Raw genomic sequence first — 20078 nt, forward strand, 5'->3', positions numbered from 1 at the left:
TTTCTACTGTAAGAGTCAACAAATGCTTAAGGAAGCTTTCCCTGTTTGCACATTCATTACAGTAACAGTGCAGATGGATAGTCAGCCAGGCGCGGGGGGAATAGCGGTAAAATGCGGAGAGAAGGGTGTGTATAAAATTAGGCTGTATAGAAATACCTTCTCTGAGGAAATGAAGAGGAGGCGAGAGAACGCGGCGGCGAGGGAAACGGGGGAACAAATATTTTTCTCACTTCCAGCAGAAGTAGAAGAGAGTTATGAGGAGTCTGCCAATGCAGCAAACAGCTGGCCTCATTTGCATAATACCCATCAGGCCTCTCTTTCCCTCAGGCTGCCTGTCAACTCACGACCGAGACGTACACGGGTACACACACACAACGCCATCCCTCACTTTATCACTGCCCGTGCATTTACACAGGCGGCAAGTACCCTGTGGAAACTTTGAGGGGTGACACTGTATCAATTGAATTCAAAGCTCCGCCGTGACTCAATGAAAGCTTTTTAATGCTTTAATTTATTTGATTTTCATAGAGCCGACTAATTGCCTCTGCAGAGAGAGGGAGATGAAATGATTTAGCTTTTACGCGGATAATAAAACGATCATAAAATCGTCTTCTAGAAACAAAGAATGCAGTGCAATGAATCTAACTGCTCTGGAGTGGCTGCAGTGAGAGAGGAGAGGGTGCTCGGGGAGGGATGTACTTTAGCCAAATAGCAGAGGGGAGGTCTCCCATCAGCGAGGTGCTGCAGGGGTGTCATCACAGCAATAGCTGCACCGTGATAAGAGATATCACAGAGCAGAGAGGGCAGCCGCCCGGTCTCAAGCTCACTGTTTAACAGCTCAGAGAGATCATCTGGGGAAGGCTGAGCTCTGATAATGACCTCATGTCACCAGTCTGGTGTTCAGAGGGCGCCTCAACAGAATATTTCCTGGCGTTGAATGAATCTTTTTAGCAATGATAGAAAAATCTAAGGGCTGTCCATCATTTTCACGGATTAGAACATTAAGAGCGTACTTGGCTTTGTGTCTGTTGAAATGAAAAGTGATAACATGATAGGTGATGTCTCTCCGTCTTCTGATAAATGCATAATCTGATTGTTCTATAAATTCATTTTGTTTAAAACATAACGAGCACCGCTGCCTTGTTACTTAGTCCTCGTCTCTCAAATTGTCTCACTCTTTAGTCTAAAAGAAAAACATTGATTAATAATAAAACATAAATGTAATTTTTCCAATTGTCACAACATATTCTTTAATTTTTTCCTCCACTCTTTTTCAGATTTTTTTCATAGTGCTTACCAAACATATTTACAAAAAAAGAAAAGATTAACAACCAACATAGTAATGCACATAATAATAATAATTTTTAAAAAAGATAAATAATAACAAGTAAAAAAAAATACAAAAACAAAGGAAAAGAGACAACATATTTGTATCTAAATAAATTGGCTTCAATATATTTTTCTCTTAGGGTAAAACAAATTGTTTGGTTTTCTCCAGCCATTGGTTGCAGCACCTGTAGGACTAGTTACAGACATTATAACCACACAATTAAAAAATTGAATGTAAAAAAACACAAACACTTATTGGCCCTTACCAATTGCAAAAGCTAGGGCTGTGTATGAACACCACATTTTTAAGGCGCACACACAAAACTAACACAACACGAGGAAAAAGCATCTGACTCCGACAAAAAGTGTATAAATATGCCAGGTAATAATAGATTATGACACCCTGAAAAAGAAGCCTAACACAACCCTGGTTGCTAAACAAACTGTTGATGTTATGCCATGTAATGGCAAAATAAACAAGCAGCAAGAAAGCAAATAGCCTGTCCTCACCAGCTAAAACATTGCTGACAAAGTCAAAAGCACATTGCTTAATTTGTCTTTACATTTCCCAGATTGCTTTTTCCCACCGCACACTCAAACACACTCACACAGTAGGTGGTTTAATGATTGCGGCTGCCACAGAGCAGTTATTTAGCGGTGGTGTTTCTAACGGACAGGATATGATTGCAGATGAACTGTTTACCCCGAGGATTAACATCATAGCTCTATTCACTGGATTAGCCGCAATGATCAGCATTGATCTCTGCCGTCACTATAAGAGGCTGCTGGTGTGTGTAATCGGCCCTCAGTGCCCTCATCCCTCCGTAGTAACCCCCCCCCCCCCTTCACACCCCCACAATCACACGGTCAGATGCTGCTTTTAAAAACATATCCAGCCACGCAGCACCGGTGAATCTGAGGTCTGCAGTTCAGGCCGGGGCAGGACCCTCTCCTCCGACCCCCCGGTGATCGCTGACCGGAGGTCGCTGCAGTCAATCCCTGCACTTTTACCGCAGCTTCCCACATGTTCTGCGGGGGTGATCCGAGGGCTTAGAGCGCCAGCAGCAGCAGCATGTTTCCTCGGTCAAAGGTTCACACAGGCAAGAATTTAATTCATAGTTTAAAGCCGGAGTGTTCCGTTACTCTTTATCAAAGAATTATGAGCGAGTGGTGGAAGAAGCCTTCAGATCATTCCAGGAGAAAGAACAATGTCACAGCGTAAGGAGAGTCAATTAGAAGGGACATTCCTGCATTAAACATGTTGCTTCAGTTCAAGTACAGAAGTATTTGATGATTTTATTATTCATTAATGTGCCTGATATTTTCTAGATATACCGTCTGGTCTATAAATTGTCAGAAAAGTGTGAACAAATAGTCGTCCAAGTTTGGCAAAGTCCAAAATGAATCACTTATAAAGAGAAGGTTGGTGACCATTTGTCTATCCATTTACAAATTGACTTATTTTCTGAGCTTTGATTTACACCTAAATGTATTTACAAAAGTCAAAGTACTTGTTTTGCAGGATTCTTTTGATCTTATTAGCAACTCTCATCAAAAATATAGAATAATAAGATAGAATAAAACAAGTTCATGTATCAAGCTCTTATAAGCTACTGCCCATTATATATTACAGAACCCCTAAAATACTTGATGTCATTTCATAAAAGATACACCTTATTTCTAAGGATCGTTTCTCAGACTGTTTTCAAATTGAAATATATGTTATGTCGTCCTGAACACATCGCTTGATTGATATTGACATGCTGCATTTTTTTATTGCAATAATATTAATTCCCCAGGATGTAATGGTGCTAAAACACAGTTAATACTTATTCATCTCGACTAGTGAATAACAAGGCAACTTCATCTCAGACAATAAAGAAAAAAACTAATAAGAAATGGTACTATTCCGTAACAGCTTATGTCTGGTGGCAGTAAAAATATGGTAATAACAATCTTTATTACTCTTGGCGTTACAAAACAATACACGGAGAACCCCTACTGCTAGCTCTTTAGTATTATTCATTAGGTTCTGATACAGGCCAGTGGCTGCTGCTAACTTTGTGTGTGTGTCTGTGTGTGTGTGTGTGTGTGTGTGTGTGTGTGTGTGTGTGTGTGTGTGTGTGTGTGTGTGTGTGTGTGTGTGTGTGTGTGTGTGTGTGTGTGTGTGTGTGTGTGTGTGTGTGTGTGTGTGTGTGTGTGTGTGTGTGTGTGTGTGTGTGTGTGTGTGTGTATGTGTATGTGTATGTGTGTGTGTGTGTGTGTGTGTGTGTGTGTGTGTGTGTGTGTGTGTGTGTGTGTGTGTGTGTGTGCTTGCATGTGTTTGTGAGTGTGCTTGCATGTGTTTGTGAGTGTGTATGTGTGTGAGTGTCTGTCTGGTTGGGCCTTTTAATAAAAAACGCCCCGCTGGGTTCTGCGTTGCCAGTTTGCCAATCAGAGCATAGCCACGATATGCAAATCACACACACAGGGATGTTAACACACACACACAGGGATGTTAACACACACACACACACACACACACACACACACACACACACACACACACACACACACACACAGTGGGAGAAGGAGTGTTTTGATCTACCAGGGCCATTACAGACATTTTAAAATCCTATGAATATAAAAAAGCGAGAGAGAGAAGGATGGATGGAAGCGAGAGCAGGAAAATGAGAGAGATGGGCGAGAGAGCATCCCAGAGACAGTAGAGAGGGAGCAGAGATGTGACTGGGGAGGAAACAACATCTTCTCTCTGTTTATGATTTAGTTCTCGGGGAGCCTGAACGCATCGCAGAGATTACATGGAAGATAGACGATTAAATGGCTCCCTCAGTCTTTCTCTGCCAATTTTTTTTTTTCTTTACTTTCAGTTTTTTGTTGTTGTGTATTGTTCCTTGATGTTACAGGAGTCTGGCAGCAAACCTGGGCACGCAGCCTGAGATTTATGGAAATGCTCAGTATCAATAAACATGATGCGCGATTGGTTGATTGAACAATCCTGCAATCAGGACCAATGCTGCGTCATTGTCTACCGCGCTGATGATTTGACATAAATATGGGAATAAACAGACACTGACAAACATGACTGATGACTAACCAGACAGTCTGATTAAGTGTATGGGATCAATTATTAGAGCTTAAAGAAAGTCTACTATTGGATTTGTTTAGCAGAGGAAGCTAATAGGGTGATTAGTGGGGAGGAAAGCTGCTGTTGAGAAAAATACTTTGTGTTGGATTATTTTCTCCTTTTAGGAGCTTACAGAGAACCAGCCGGTGTTTTACACCTCAGCTCTTAAGACCCCCGAAATCCTCCGATTTAGACGTAAACTGCATAGAGAGAGGAGAGGAAGAAGGGAGGGTGAAAGAGGAAGCTTAACAGAGACAGTTGTTTATATACAGTTTATATTGTTGAAGCGATCACAGTTTTTTGAACCTGCAGAATATAACGTTTTGGAATGGAATAAACAGGAGAAGCAAAGATAAAAGCGCACTAGACTAAAGAGGACATATGTTAATTTTCAGATTCATATCAGTATTGTGTGCCTCTACTCTGACATGTCTCCACACTTTAAGGTTAAAGAAAATCTTTATTCTTCTCATACTGCCTGTGCTGCAGCACCTCTTTTCACCCTCTGTCTGAAAACAGAGCCCAGTCTGCTCTGATTGGTTAGCTGGGTGGCTCTGTTGTGATTCGTCAACTGCATAGAGAAGTCCCTCCCCTTAGTCTATTATGAACAAAGTGTTTGAGCACTCAACTGTGAAAAGCGCGTTTTAAAAAAAACGTATATTGCAATTGTGGATGATGCACAATATTGGAGCAACGTATCATTTTGGCATAATTTTACAGTAATTAAAATGATGATGGGTGTCTGTAGAGTAAAATTGGTAATCTGGTACATCTCTGCAACACCACACAACTTAATTCAAAAGGGTATCTTCAATGCCACTGGCAAATATATATTTAATCTATATCAGAATAGAAAATCCTTTATTTCGCCCGCAGTGGTGACATTTACATCGTTACAGTAAAGATTAGGACACAAATAGAAAGGTATTAAATAGAGGCAAGAACATGTATAATAAACAAAAAGTCACATTCAGGGTAGAAAAAGAGAAATATTATAAACAATTAAGTGGAACATGTCAGGATTCTCATGTCATGTCACGGTTGTAGTTTTGTATGTCTGGTTATGGGTGTTTTCCTCCTTGTATATTGTCTGGTCCTTCTCCCTGTGTTTTTCCTCCCTGTCGTTAGTTTCACTGGTGTGTCTAATTGTCTGATTGTGTTCACCTGTGACCCTTGTGTTTCTCCTCCCCTGCCCGGCTGTTTCTCGTCTTGTGATTACCCCTCCCTGTATTTAGTCTTGTCTCTTCCTGTGTTCAGTGTTGGTTCGTCTTTTGTTTGTGACTGAGTTCACCGGTGAGTTTTCTGTTTTGTCCAAGTTGTCTATATTATCCTTGAAATAAAGACATTTTCAGCCTTATCTGCATTTGGGTCCTGCTTGCTTCACGCACCGTAACAGTACGAACAAACCAAATATGGGCCCAGCAGATCCTTTTGAGCGGGAATTGTTGGATTTTAACTTTTCTTTGGCTACCTGCTCTGATCGATGGATGGGAGTGTCCGGGGTTCAGCAGCGAGAGGCTGCTCTGGTAGAGGCGTGCCAGATGACTACGGAGAAACCAGGCTTGGTGAGATTCTTACCTGGCTGGATTTTGGAGTTCCTCTCTGTGTGTTATCCCCTGCCTGCTAGCCTCAGGCATGCTAGCTCTCTGCCTCCCAATTCCCTTTATGACGACACACGCATCGGTTTGGTCCGTTTGGAGTCAAACCTTGCTTCTGCCCCAGCTCCTGCTCCTGTCCAGAAGCCGTTCTCTGGAACCCGTCTGGCTTTTGGAGGTCCACGAAGCCTCCAAACGGCTCCTAAAAGAAGGAGTCGCAAGGCCAGGCTAGCAGCCCGAGCCCCAAGAGCCATGGTTCCGGCCCTGGTTCCGGCCCCAGCAGCCATGGTTCCAGACCCAGTTCTGGCTCCAGCAGCCATGGATCCAGACCCAGTTCTGGCCCCAGCAGCCATGGTTCCCGGCCCCAGTTCTGGCCCCAGCAGCCATGGTTCCAGACCCAGTTCTGGCCCCAGCAGCCATGGTTCCCGGCCCAGCTCTGGCCCCAGCTGCCATAGTCCCATCTCTACTCCCATCTCTGGTCCCTTCTCTTGTTTCTTCTCGAGTCCTAACTCAAGTCCCTTCTCTAGTCCCTTCTCTGGTCCCGTCTCTAGTCTCTTCTCGAGTCCCCTCTCTAGTCCCTTCCCAAGTCCCTCCTCTAGTCCCTTCTCTAGTCCCTTCCCTAGTCCCTCCTCAGGTCACTTCCCTAGTCCCTTCTCTAGTCCCTTCTCTAGTCCCTTCTCCAGTCCCTCCTTTAGTCACTTCTCTAGTCCTTTCTCAAGTTCCCTCTCGAGTCCCCTCTCCAGTTTCTTCTCAAGTTCCCTCTCCAGTTTCCTCTCAAGTCCCCTCTCAAGTCTCCTCTCGAGTTCCCTCTCAAGTCATCTCTCGAGTTCCCTCTCAAGTCACCTCTCGAGTCCCCTCTCAAGTTCCATCTCCAGTCCCTACTCAAGTTCCTACTCAAGTCCCAACTCAAGTCCCTACTGAAGTGCCGTTGGAGGTTCCGCTGGGGGTCCTGCCAACTCCATGTCCTGTCCCGTTCGTTGGTCCCGCCGACTACTCTTCTGCCGGGGGTCCTGCCAACCCTATGTCCTGTGCCGTTGGAGGTCCCGCCGACTACTCTCCTGCCGGGGGTCCTGCCAACCCTATGTCCTGTCCCGTTGGGGGTCCCGCCGACTACTCTTCTGCCGGGAGTCCTGCCAACCCTATGTCCTGTGCCGTTGGAGGTTCCGCTGGGGGTCCTGCCAGCTCCATGTCCAGTCCCGTTGGAGGTCCCGCCGACTACTCTCCTGCCGGGGGCCCTGCCAATCCTATGCCCTGTTCCTCTGGGGGTCCCGCCGACAACTCTTCTGCCGGGTTGCTTGCCAACCCCCTGTCCTGTTCCGTTGGAGGCCCCGCCATCACCTGTCTCGCCGGGGGTCCTGCCAACTCCTGGTCCTCTTCCGTGGGGGATCCTGCCGAAGCCTGTCCCACCGGCTCCGGTTCCTGTTCGGCCTCGGGAGCTGTCTGGTCTTCGCCCTCGAGCCCGGCCCCCTGAGTGCCGCGGTCTTCGCCCTCGGGCCCGGCCCCCTGACTCTTCCTGCCGCGGTCCTCGCCCTCGGGCCCGGCCCCCTGACTCTTCCTGCCGCGGTCCTCGCCCTCGGGCCCGGCCCCCTGACTCTTCCTACGGCGGTCCTCGGGCCCGGCCCCCTGACTCTTCCTGCCGCTGCCTTCACCCTCATGCTCGGCCCTCTGAGTTCGCCCGCTGTGGCCTTCGCCCCACCATGGACTCTGCCTTGCCCCCGGGCCGTCCGACCGAGACCCCCACCTTGGACTCTGACTTGCCCCCGGGCCGTCCGCCCGAGTCCCCCTTCTCGGCTTCTGCCTTGCCCCCGGGCCGTCCGCCCGAGATCCCTTCCGGGCCCTCCACTGTGCTCCTGGGCTGTCAGCCCAAAACCCGTCCTCCGAACCCCCTCCACCCACCATGCATGAGGTTTTGGGCTTTTTTGGCTTTTTTTTTAGGGACGTCTGGAATCCGTCCCTTGAGGGGGGGGTTCTGTCAGGATTCTCATGTTATGTCACGGTTGTAGTTTTGTATGTCTGGTTATGGGTGATTTCCCCCTTCTTTATTGTCTGGTCCTTCTTCCTGTGTTTTCCCCCTGTCGTTAGTTTCCCTGGTGTGTCTAATTGTCTGATTGTGTTCACCTGTCGCCCTGTATTTAGTCTTGTCCCTTCCTGTGTTCAGTGTTGGTTCGTCTTTTGTTTGTGACTGAGTTCACCGGTGAGTTTTCTGTTTTGTCCAAGTTGTCTATATTATCCTTGAAATAAAGGCATTTTCAGCGTTATCTGCATTTGGGTCCTGCTTGCTTCACTCACCGTAACAGAACATATAGAAAGTAAACCAGGAGCAAATCATAAGCGATATATTGCACAGTGTTATTTTACAAGATATTGCAATAATAAAATTCAGTTTAATTAAGCCCTCAAGTGTGCGTTATAATTTTTCACAAGTGTGTGTGTATACCACTTTAATAGCTCCGTGGTTGCCGGGGTCCGGGCCGAGGGCCAACACTGGCCCCTGTGATGGTGCGGAGGGGTCTCTGCTGCACATGTAGCGTGTTCTTAACAACGTGATTTATTGTATATCTGGCAGACAGTCCAAAACCTCCATGTGTTCTGCTGCTTTTCTTGCTCCTTGTCAGCACTTTGGCAGACACTCAATCGAGGTATTGTGGGCTGCTAGCTGTATGTTTAGGTTAAGATCATCTTTTCACTTCGAAAGAGTTTAAGTCCCTCAGTCTTAACCTTGCTTAAAATGCCCTAATATGCTTAAATTGGGGTTCTCCCTTTCCCGTAGTGCGTTATATAAGTTTGTGTGCATGTAAATGGTATGCAAAAGCTAAAATCCCTGTGTTCCCTCCAGAAGGAGTTTCTCTCCCACACATCTGCCTTCCTGAAACACCTCCATTGGACTCATTTGTTGTACTTCCCTAACATACCGACATCTCTGTTACACTCGCACTTCCATTGGCTAGTGCTCTAACACATTGCACGTGATAGGCTAAGGGGCGGAACATCTCTAAGCGGTTGACCAATCAAAACAGAGCGGGTCAGCTAACCAATCAGAGCAGACTGGCTCTGGTTTCAGACAGAGGGTGAAAAGAGGTGTTGCAGCAGAGTATAGGCACTTTATTGACCTGAAAATATGCATAATATGTCTATAAGTAAAGTAGTGCAGGTAAATATTTTTTGTCAGTGCTCAGTTTACTTTTTTTTGTTTTAATGTTGGATAGTTAATCTACAGCAATGCATCATATTTATTCAATTATTATGTTAAACTTTTTGTCACTTTCCTGTGAGAACCCTGTGTCTTAAAATTAAACTTTCATGAGTTTCAATAAAACACACCTTAAAAAACACAATGTAATTAGTTGTAAATAAGTGTTCTGACACAGCAGCAAAAGCTACTTTCTTGAAAAGCATTTTAGAGTAAACAAAGTTTCTGAGCAGAAGAAATGTTGGCTGTAGTGGATACATTTCTCTTGCTGCTGTCAGCATGTCTTTTAAGCGACTCACACAAGAGAGCCATGGGAAAGGAAAGGAAATGTACTGTAATGTGACATCACAGGAGACAAATATGGTTCTCATCACTGTGTGCTATATGAAAAAGTAGGCAATACTCACTAGCAACAGGAAACGAGCTACAAGCTATCATTTTTGTTTATGAATGTCCCTCACTTACAAATAAATAATAATAAATAAATGAAATGGACTTCTAAGAAAATTACATTTTGAAACATCATCCTGTTTAATGAACTTAATCTTTAAATGTTTAAATGATTTTGGAGATGCTTGTGTTTCTTTTGCTCTTATTGCTTTTAAGACACGTAAAACCCATACTTATTTTACTGAAGTATTTGATGTTGTAGAACAATTTTTGGAAATAATGAAATCTTTTATTAGACGCCGATCTTATTTCAGGCACCAAACTCCTTAAAAAAAAAAAGACTTTAAGACAAGGGAACCCAAAAATGATAAACGCCATCTTATTTCCGGGTTTAGGACTCATTCCTTAACCACTCAATACCTCATTAAATAAAATCTACATATAAACTTGCACCAAAACATATCTGTTTGTTCATTTCAATTAGTTAATTTCAGAAAATTAGCATGAAGCTTGTTTACTAAAGGCCCCTACACAACAAACAAACACCAAAGAACATGTCCCGACTGACCCGACTGTTGTGTCGCCTCACGGTCACGGCAAAACAGTCGCACTGGAACACACCCCAAAGACTTCAGCCGACAGCCAAGAAGCACATACGCCCGGCGCATGCGTGAGTCGCAATAACTCTCCTTACCAGCAGCAGCAGCGGTAGTGTGTATTCGTCATTCAAAAGAGGCAACCAGAAGACAGACTGGGTGATATATACAAACAACAAATAGCTACATGCTACAGCTTGAGCCAAGCAGCACAGGGATGAACTATGCCAATATTTTTAACAGTATCAGTGCAATGCCTTTTTGCGTTAAAGCGTTATTAACACGTTAACTTGACAGCCCTAGTATTTTTGAATCAAGTATTCATCTTTATTGTCTTCATTGTTAGTTTCCACATGCCTAAAACAACCTCAAGCTAAATCTAAAAGTTGATGGCTAAATAAGAGCGTTTGAGAAATTGTGCAAGGCATACAGTAATAGTCGATTAATCGTTTCATTAATCGATAGATTAATCGATTATCAAATTAGTAGTTTGTTGCAGCCCTAGATGACATGTGTTTGTGTGACTTAAACGGGCAGCGGAACTTGCTGTCTTTGATGTTAAGTCCATTTCCCTTATGGCGCGAACTTGAGGATGACATTCTGGCATCACTCGAGGCGGCGGGAAGATGGGGGCATGGTGACACCCTGAAAACACATGAGCATCTAACACTGGAACGTGTTCTGGAGCTGGGGAACAGGGAACTTCCAGCTCTCTCGTCGAGGAGAGGAGAGGAGAGGAGGCTGTCAGGCCGCCCACTTCTTCTTCCTCGCCTGGTGGCTAAAAACGTGGGTCGGTTGTGCCTGAGCGGCAGCTGCCAGAACCGGAGATTTTCTTGGCCAGCTCATCCTCGCCTCGTGCCTGGGCTGGGGACCCGGGACGGGCTGTGGTCTCTGCTTCTTCTGTATCTTGAACCGGGCAGGACGTGAGGCAGCTTGAGTGAAGGTCTGCTGCGGGACCGTTGAAGGTGGCGGCTGGACCCTTCGGGGGAGACAGAGCTGGAGAGCCTCGTCTTCCTTCTCTTTTGGTTTGCATCTCAGCTGCATTGAAGCTAGAGCGGAGCCAAATATGCCCTCGGGAACAATAGACATGTCCAGAACATCCTCTTTTTCCCGGTCTGGAAGGTTCGTCAGGTTGAGCCACCTGGCTCTCTCCTGTACCACCATAATTCCCAGTGCTTTGCCCGTGGCTTGGACTGCACAGCGCTGCACATGGAGGCAAATGTCCGTGATCGCTGCGATCTCGTCCCAAACGGCAGGCTCAGGTTTGCTCGACAAGTATTCGCAGAGCTCCGCCTGGTAGGCAGTCAGCAGCGAGGAGACGTTGAGTGCCGCGGCGGACAAAGCTGCGGCTTTATAGGCCCGTTCCGTCATCGCTGACTGAAAACGGTCTGCCTTTGCTGGTAGCGTGGGGTTCCTGCTCGGTGTCGAAGCCAGCCTCGGTTGGAGTTGGGCTGCCACCAGCGATTCCATGGGCGGCATGCGGAGCAGGCCGAGCCTCTCCATACCGTCACAGTCCAGGGAGGAGGCACCCTGGATTGGGGCCTTGTTGCTGAAAGGGCGGTCTCTCCACGAGACCGACACCTCGTCCAGCATCTCCGGAAAGACTGGAAGGAGCTGCCTCTTCGTCCTCGCTGCTTGGGGCAATTGCTTCCCCTCGTAGCGAGATCTGGAGGTCTCCTTGGCCACTTCAGGCCATGGGATGTCCAGCCTGGACGCAGCGCGTTGACACACGGCCTGCAAGTCCATACTTAGGCAGGGCGAAGCTGGTGTGCTTTCGCCCGGGAGAGCGGACATCGCTCCCGGCTTTGCAGCCTGAGCCGATGAAACGAAGATGTCATCCTCGTGCTCATCCGAGTCGGACAGGAGGATCTCAGAGGCATCCTCTTCTTCCTCCATATAGTCCAACTCCAGGACATCCTCCGCGGGTGGAACCATGGTGAGGTCCAGTTGGGAGCCCCAGCTTGACACAGCACGGGGCTCTGCTCTCGCGGCTCTTGCCGCCACCGGACCCCATCCTGACACGGCGCGGGGATCCGGTTCAGCGGCTGCCGCTGTTATTGAGCTCCAGCCTGACACAGCGCGGGGCTCAATCTCTGCGGCGGACATCACCATGTCTTGATTGCCGGCCGGCGAATCAGCGGACAAGGGGTCCTGTCCCGAGAAGCTAGCTTAGCGTGCTAGCCGTCGGCGGAGGCTCTTAATGGTGAAGCGGGCACAATGCCCGCACGAGCCGGGGTTATCGATAGCCTCCTGGGCGTGTTCCAGCCCGAGGCAGGACGAGCAGACCTGGTGTGAGTCTGTGCCTGAGATCTTAAACCCGCAGCCTTATAGCCGAGCCTCCGAGTCCCTGAGTCCTCTGGTGTGAGGGAGAGAAGAGTCCATCTTTGTTCGCCGGGGTGTCGGCGTGGAGTGGACACGCTAGTAACAGGTACGTTACTGAGAAAAAAATCCAACCTTGTCGTTAATCCGAAAGGAAAAAGCGACGGTGTAGATTTTATTCTTGAAAGAAAATTAACTGGTGTGTTAATACCTTTTGTTTTTATCTCCGTCTCCTCTGGTGTGAGAGAGAAAAGAAAACGTCCTCGTTACCGTGGTGTCGGTGTGGAGGGAAGAAAAGCTAGCAACAGGTATGTTACTAGCTTGAAGAAAAAATCAAACCTTACCGGAATTTCGAAAGAAAGAAACGGCGAGGCAGATTACAATATTAACTGGCGTGTTGATATTGTTCAGTCTTCTTGCAAATCAAAAAAGTAACCGGCAAGCGCCCGTCGACTGAATGTTAGCTTTGGGTTCAGTCTGTGGACCGTTAAGCTAGCCCGGCTACTGATAATTTGAGATGTGATGATGCTTCTGTTTGCATACGCGTTGAGGCGCATCCCATAGTGAGACATCAAACGGAGTGTTATGAATGAGAACTGTCAGTTGCAGCCGTAGCATTAGTATTGGTTTAACTAGCCTACTAACAGTATATTTTTAAAACATTAAAATACTTGTAGGCAGATTGTGGGCAGTAACAAAGTACATTTACTTTAGTACTGTACTGCTCCACTCCCATTCAGGCAAATAGTGTTTCGCTTAGCTGAACAGCCAATCAGAGTGATTTATTTTGCCGACAGCCTCCGCAGGCTCCTCGGCCGATTCAACAAGGTGAATTGGCCGCGGAAGCTGTCGGCACGGCCGAACAGACACGACAGGCGGGACACACCAATCTGAGTAGGGCGACAGGACGCTCATCAACGGCCAGACATCTATCGGCATCTATCGACGGCAGAAATCGGCGTGTAGGGGCCTTTACTGGTGTCTTTAAGGCCGAGACACACCGGGCCGATTTCGGCCGTCGATAGATGTCTGGCCATCGCTGTGCGTCGTGTCGCCCTACTCGGATTGATGTGTCCCGCACCGTCGTTTCTTTTGGGCGAAAACCTACCGATTCGACATGTTGGCCAAAGGCTGTCGGTCAAATAAATCACTCTGATTGGCTGTTCAGCTAGTGAATCAGTGCATAAGAAGCGAAACGGGAGTGAGGGACCCAAGCAAACGATTAAGAAGGCACACACAGACTGCTATTGTTTTTCATTTTCATCTCAGCTGGACTAAAGAGTTTATTTTTCATCATAGCGATCTGGAATGAAGAAACCGAAGACCAACGTACACGCTATTTGTTGTTTGTTTATATCACGCAGTCTGTTCTTCTTCTCTCGGTGTATCACGCAGTCTGTCTTCCGGTTGTTGCCTCTTTTGAATGACGAATACACACTACCGCCGCCTGCTGGTAATAAGGAGAGTTATTGCCACTCACGCGTGCGCTTCGTACGTGCTACTTGGCCGTCGGCTGAAGTCTTTGCGGTGTGTTCCAGTGCGACTGTTGGCCAAGACGCAGGAGACGTGAGGCGACACAACAGTCGTGTTCCGTCGGGACGTGTTCTTTGCTGTCAGTTTGGTGTGTCTGGGCCTTTACTTGCCAAAGACTATCGAGCCTGGTGTGAAGTAGTTGCTAACACTTGCTAACAAGGAGCTTATCTTTAGAAAGAGGATCTCTCCTAAATAGAACTCTTGAAACTTCCTGGGTAAAACAAGCTGCTTTCCTTTGTCTGTTGAAGATTAGATGCAACAAGCTGATAAGGCTTTGTCGGAAGAGAACATACTTCAACTGATACTTGTTAACATTCCACCCCTTTAGCAAAAAGCTAATGGTACCCAACTGAAGCACAATTAGCATCATTAAAGACAATTATTTTTGGCTGTTTAAAAACATTTTTTCTGAGATCAGTCTTTTTAATACAAAACGTTGCTCGTGGATATGTGAATCTTTAACCACGTTTGTCTCTCGTGGCCAGACTTTTTTTCCGCGCAACGATATCCGGCCACATGAGACTAGCGAAGCTCGCTTGAGACAGACATCCCAAGAGCGTCTCCACTGAAGGGAGAGCCTAAAGGCAGATGTCTGGTTGCATTTTGGTTTTAAAAGGAACTGGACCAAAGCAAAGCCATATGTAAGAGGTGCAAAATAAGGGTGAACAATTATGGAAATATAATCAGTAATTAAATAAATACAATCTTCAAACATTTACACATAAAGTAAACATTTATATTATGTTATTATGCACCCGGTTTCAAAAGTTTGTACAATTTGCAGTGTTAGTTCTCTGAAAAACTATTTTATATTCAAACAAAATTGCAACATCCATAATTGAATCAAAATTAAATTGGAAAATTAAATTAAATTGGGACCTTGTGAAATTAAATGTATTTGATTTGGGAATTTAGTCACGATACCCTGGCACTATTATTTATTCATGCTGAAGAGATATGAAACCCAAAGCTACCATTCTTTGAAATTACACGCCAATACCCCCAAACTGTGTTTTAAAGTAGTTGTTTTTAGAAGTGTTTTGTCCTCTACATATAATGTCCCATCAGTGTGAGAGGACAAGAATTAGGCAGAAATAATTCCATTGATTTTGTGGACAAAAGGGATGTGTTCAGTCCTCTGGGAATCATGTATGTGTGTGCATGGATAAACATGCAAATAGAGGAACACACACACGGACGCACACATTTGATGCCCTATTGTACCGACGAGGACCCCTCCACCTTCCACCCGCCAACCCCCCTCTCAAGAGGCACTTATTTAGTTTGTACACAGGCGTCATGCTGAGAGCCACACACAGACAGACCACACACACAGTGAACGAAAACACACACTGCCTACAGAACAAATCAAATATGCTTAGCCTGAATCTCGTCTCACGCACACAAACCTGTCAGTCATTCCCTTTTATTCCCTAATTAAAACGGAGGTGTGTGTGTGTATGTGAAGCCTTTTTTCTTTTCATTAATCTCCTGTGTGTGTTGTGTATTATAATTAAAGGGGTATTCTTTGCAGTTGAATGTGTGTGTGTGTGTGTGTGTGTGTGTGTGTGTGTGTGTGTGTGTGTGTGTGTGTGTGTGTGTGTGTGTGTGTGTGTGTGTGTGTGTGTGTGTGTGTGTGTGTGTGTGTGTGTGTGTGTGTGTGTGTGTGTGTGTGTGTGTGTGTGAAACAGACAATAAAGTGTGTCAGTGTTTGTGGGAGGTGTTCTGTTCGCAATTTATCACAGGAGTGAATCTCCCTCCTGTTGTCTTATAATACAGATATCATCCACAGTACTTGGCTGCACAAGTGGTTCAAGCAGTATTGTGTATCTTAATTGCATTTAATTAAGTTTTTCTTATTATACCGAACTATACTTATACCCATAGATTTACAGCTTGATAATAAAACACCTGGTGGCTAAACAACACACACTCTTATTGGTAGGGAACTGACTACCGCTTTAAATAGTTTCTTTGAGTTGGAGTTATTCAGTAAATAGAAGGTGAAGTTACACGTTCAGGTTGTGTTCTAGGAGTAGGAAAAGCTTATTTAAAATCACATTGACATTTGTAATTAATCACATTACTGAAAGTCCAGGCTTAGAGCATCAAACCGTATGCGGTTTTTTTCACTTAATTTTAACGATGTTGAATAAAAAAGGTCCAAGTCACCTTTTTCTAGTTGCTGCAAGTTAAGATCTGCCTGTATTTGCAACAGTAGTGTAAAGAATGCTTCATATTATTTTATATAAACACAATTATTTGAGACAAAAATTATAGCTGGAAAACAACATTCCAAAATACCGTTAAAGGGAGTAACAGAAGTAGTGTAGCGGGGTCCAAAAACGACCCACTTTGTTATTTGTCTCTCTCTATAATAAAGGCAAAGACAATCAAAAATAAATCTTAAAAAACCCAAACATGAGCTCAAGTTGATATGACAAGGTCTTGAGAGCTTTTAAGTTCCCGTTACACATAATCCCAACAGTTTGATTTGCCATCAGTCAGCATCTTATGTTACACCTTAGCAAGTGCAGGATCAATTAAACCAATATTCTTCTTTATGTAGTTGAAAATCGTAATACTAACAAAGCTTTCAGAAGTGCTTTTCCCAACTTCTGAAAAGCAAAAATCAATTATAGAAATCTTTTTTTCAAAGGCAAACTACAATCAGATCAACAGCCTGGCCAGAATGTAAACATGCACTGCAAATTGAATTAAATAAATACAGTCATGACAGAATTTGAATGAATGCACAGTAGCCAGTGTTGTAGTGACATTATTAAGAAATGGTCACATAACGGCGGGATAAATTATTCTGAAGGCCGATGATTTCACTTCTTACGAATGGGAAGTATTTTTCAGAGAAGAGCAGTCAGAAAATATTCTGTAATAGGGTGAGAGTAGGCTGGAAGCTCTCGTCTTGGCAAGCTCGATGGTGCACTAGGAGAAAAAAAAGCTTCAATGGAAGGTCAATGCCAGTGTTGTTGCTGAGGAGATGATGTACTGCAGTTCTTTTCATACGTGACCGCATGTTCCTCTATTTTCCCTCTGAAATCGATGTGTGGAATCCAAGAGCAGAAAAATACAAAATGGTTTGAACGTTAAGATTGTCTTTGAAGGTACTTTTTAAAACCTCTGCTTATGAAACACAGAATAAAGAAAAGCAAAAATGTTTAGTACCTTGAGAAAGTGAATATTCTTTGCTGAAATGGCAGCATAGCATTCTTATCAATTGTGTGGAAAACATTTGGTAATTTTCTCGGCGCAGCTCCAGGAGACGGATGACTCTGGGCCGTACTAATACAGATTGAAGCGTTTAGCTTGGCTAGCCGGCTCCAGGATGTGATCCATCAGAAAACAAGGCTAATGTTTTCAGCTAAACCACTCCTGGTGCAATTATATGGTCCACTGGCATTGATCATAGCTCCTCTTCTTCAATCTATTCCCCTCTATCCCTCTCTCGCCCCCTTTAATAGCTAAGTCAGTGTTAAATGTCTGATAAATGAGTTTTGAGACCGCTTCCCCATGGATTTATTAAAATTCTATAATACCCCCTCCTTTCAGCTAGACTAAGAAAGTGATGGAGAAAGGTTTTATAGTGTGTGTGTGTGTGTGTGTGTGTGTGTGTGTGTGTGTGTGTGTGTGTGTGTGTGTGTGTGTTTATATAGTTAGCTTACCTGTTTTTCAGCTAACACCATAGCAAACCATAAAAAAACTATTTTCCAGCAACACTGATATTATTGTAATGTTTAATATAATGTGCCTGCCGTGTGACAAATGAATGTTTTATATTAAAACTCCCTTTAGCTTTGTTTTTGTCAGTAACTATGGAGAAGAATGTTTGTCTGTTTAACAGTTTACTTGTCTAACTCTTGACAAGCTAGGTGCTAATTGTCTCCCTGCCTTCAATGCTGAGCAGCTCAAATAAAGTGTTTTTATTGGAGCTTTTTGGCTTATAAACAGCCGCCTGCTGCTGCTTAAAACATCGTTTATATGAAAGGGAATACTATTAAAATGCTGTTTAAATGTAACAGTTAGCTTAAATAAGCCTACAACTTGTCGTTTGAGCCTCTAAAGAGCATGCTGATAACTCTTTGTGATTGTGAGTGATCCATTTAACATATAGTGGTTCCATGTTAACATTACAACAAAAATAGATGAGTTAAGCTTTAAGATGTATTTTAAATCAAAATGTATGACTCTCAGTTGGCACTATACTATTATAGACGACACAAATCGTCCAGCAATACCACTTAGTTTGAACTTAAACTGACCCTCTTTTGAAGTGGGGAACAACAGCGATCTAAATCTGCTGGTCCCGAGTAAAGCATTAGATACACACTAAAAGACAAACCCGCAGAAGCACACATCTTAACACATGCACATGCAAGTGGAAGACCAATTAGCGCAGGGTGAAAACGACAGGGTTTTTTGAAGCAATGTTTCAATGACGACATTTAATTGGATGGTAAATCAACTCCTTATCTGCCTCTCCACAGCTTGGTGTGAGGAGAGTGAGATGGAGAAAGAGGGAGAGAAAAAGTGAGGGAGGCGGTCGAGGAGAAGGGCAATGAGAGGAAGGGGAGGGGGATGGCGGTAAGCTACTGTAGCAAAGAGAGGACGAAAGGGACAACTGGTACATGTTTATGTATGTGCAGACTAGTATAACATAAGTGCCACATGTTTCGCTAGTGGCAACTTTTAGACTTACTTACTTGTTGCTGTGTGTTTTAATGTTCATAATTCACATTCTTCTCTCAAAGTCTCTATATGACTAAAGCTGTATCCACCGTCCAGTGTTTCCCCTAGGTTTGCTGCTTTTAGGGGGGTGCTGTCTGAGCCGGGGTGGGGGGGGGGGGGTTGATGGGATATATATATTTTTTTAATCCTCTGGAGCAGAGAGAGGAGCTGTCGTTTATTGTTATTGATTAATGCCTCGGTTTTTCTTAGGGTCAAAAACACTAAACTCATAACTTAAAATGAAAGTGTTCAGTTTATTTAATAAAAGTGCAAATGTTCAATGTAAAAAGTGACACTAGATAGATTAGTTGCAATTTGGTGCTGTATGTATTCTTAAAAAAATAAAAAAATAAAACACCTTGAATTTCAGGGGGGGCGCGGGGCTCCGTTGGCGCGCAAAAACGTTTGAGCACATTTGTCTTTATGCTTCCCTCCTTAAAACTCAGTCTGTTCTGATTGGTCAGTGTTTCAGGGGCTTCCAGTGATGACGTCTTTTTGTAGGCCAATCCTTCCTGGAAGTTATCATTGCAACGGCTCCCCTGAATTTGAACATTTTGCAGATAAAAATGACAAGTGGCTAACACACGTTTATGATACTTACACGTCTTGTTCAGCAGATTCAATTCCAAATGTAACACCACTTTAATACATGTTAAAGCGTAAATGCCATTGCCAGAAGTCGAAAACTAACATTAGGCTCTAAACAAACTACATCGCGGTAAGGTGGCTTCATTTTCAGCGCAATGACGTTAAGTAGTCAGCCTTTGGACAATCACATGAAAATCTCGCTTGTTTCAACCAAAGATCTGATTTCAGGCATTAAATAAAAAAAACAAAAATCGACATCCTTTTAGATAAGGAACTGATTAATGTCTTTCATTTTTGTAAAGCACTTTGAATTGCCTTGTGTTGAAAGGTGCTATATACATAAACTTGGCTTCCCTTGCCTTGAAAAGTCACTGTAATGGCTCTTTCCACCTTTAGATCATATAGCTGTGACATCACACATTTAAAAACATGCAACTTGATTGAAGGCATAGTTTCTGAATAATACTGTTTAATTGTCACAGCAAATCAGTAAGTTGTCTATCACAATGCCCTGTTGATATGTTGGACACCACATCAGTTGATATGCATCACAACTAAAGCCCCATTTATATGCACTTAAACTTAAAAGGTCTTATTTCATGTTGCAGATCTAAAACCAGGAAGTTGATATTTTTGTTGGCAGATTTGCTAAGTACACTTTGGCTTCA

The 20078-nt window shown here is 44.4% G+C and overlaps 2 protein-coding genes across 3 annotated transcripts in view; both read left to right on the forward strand.

Moving 5' to 3' along the window:
* aff2 (AF4/FMR2 family, member 2) overlaps positions 1-20078 on the forward strand; it is a 202161-nt gene that overhangs the window by 67972 nt on the left and 114111 nt on the right. The gene's annotated exons all lie outside the window — the stretch shown is intronic.
* LOC307033753 (uncharacterized protein) lies at positions 4902-6990 on the forward strand. Its single transcript, XM_079672332.1, has one exon. The coding sequence runs from the start codon at positions 5869-5871 to the stop codon at positions 6970-6972; it is 1104 nt and encodes a 367-aa protein (XP_079528458.1). The 5' UTR covers positions 4902-5868; the 3' UTR covers positions 6973-6990.

This window comes from Notothenia rossii (assembly GCF_949606895.1).
Source record: "Notothenia rossii genome assembly, chromosome: 3".
In the NCBI taxonomy this organism is placed as follows: Eukaryota; Metazoa; Chordata; class Actinopteri; order Perciformes; family Nototheniidae; genus Notothenia; species Notothenia rossii.

What these genes read in the sequence shown, in the direction of transcription:
- LOC307033753 (XM_079672332.1), top strand. Translation starts at nt 5,869, where the DNA reads ATGGGCCCAGCAGATCCTTTTGAGCGGGAATTGTTGGATTTTAACTTT.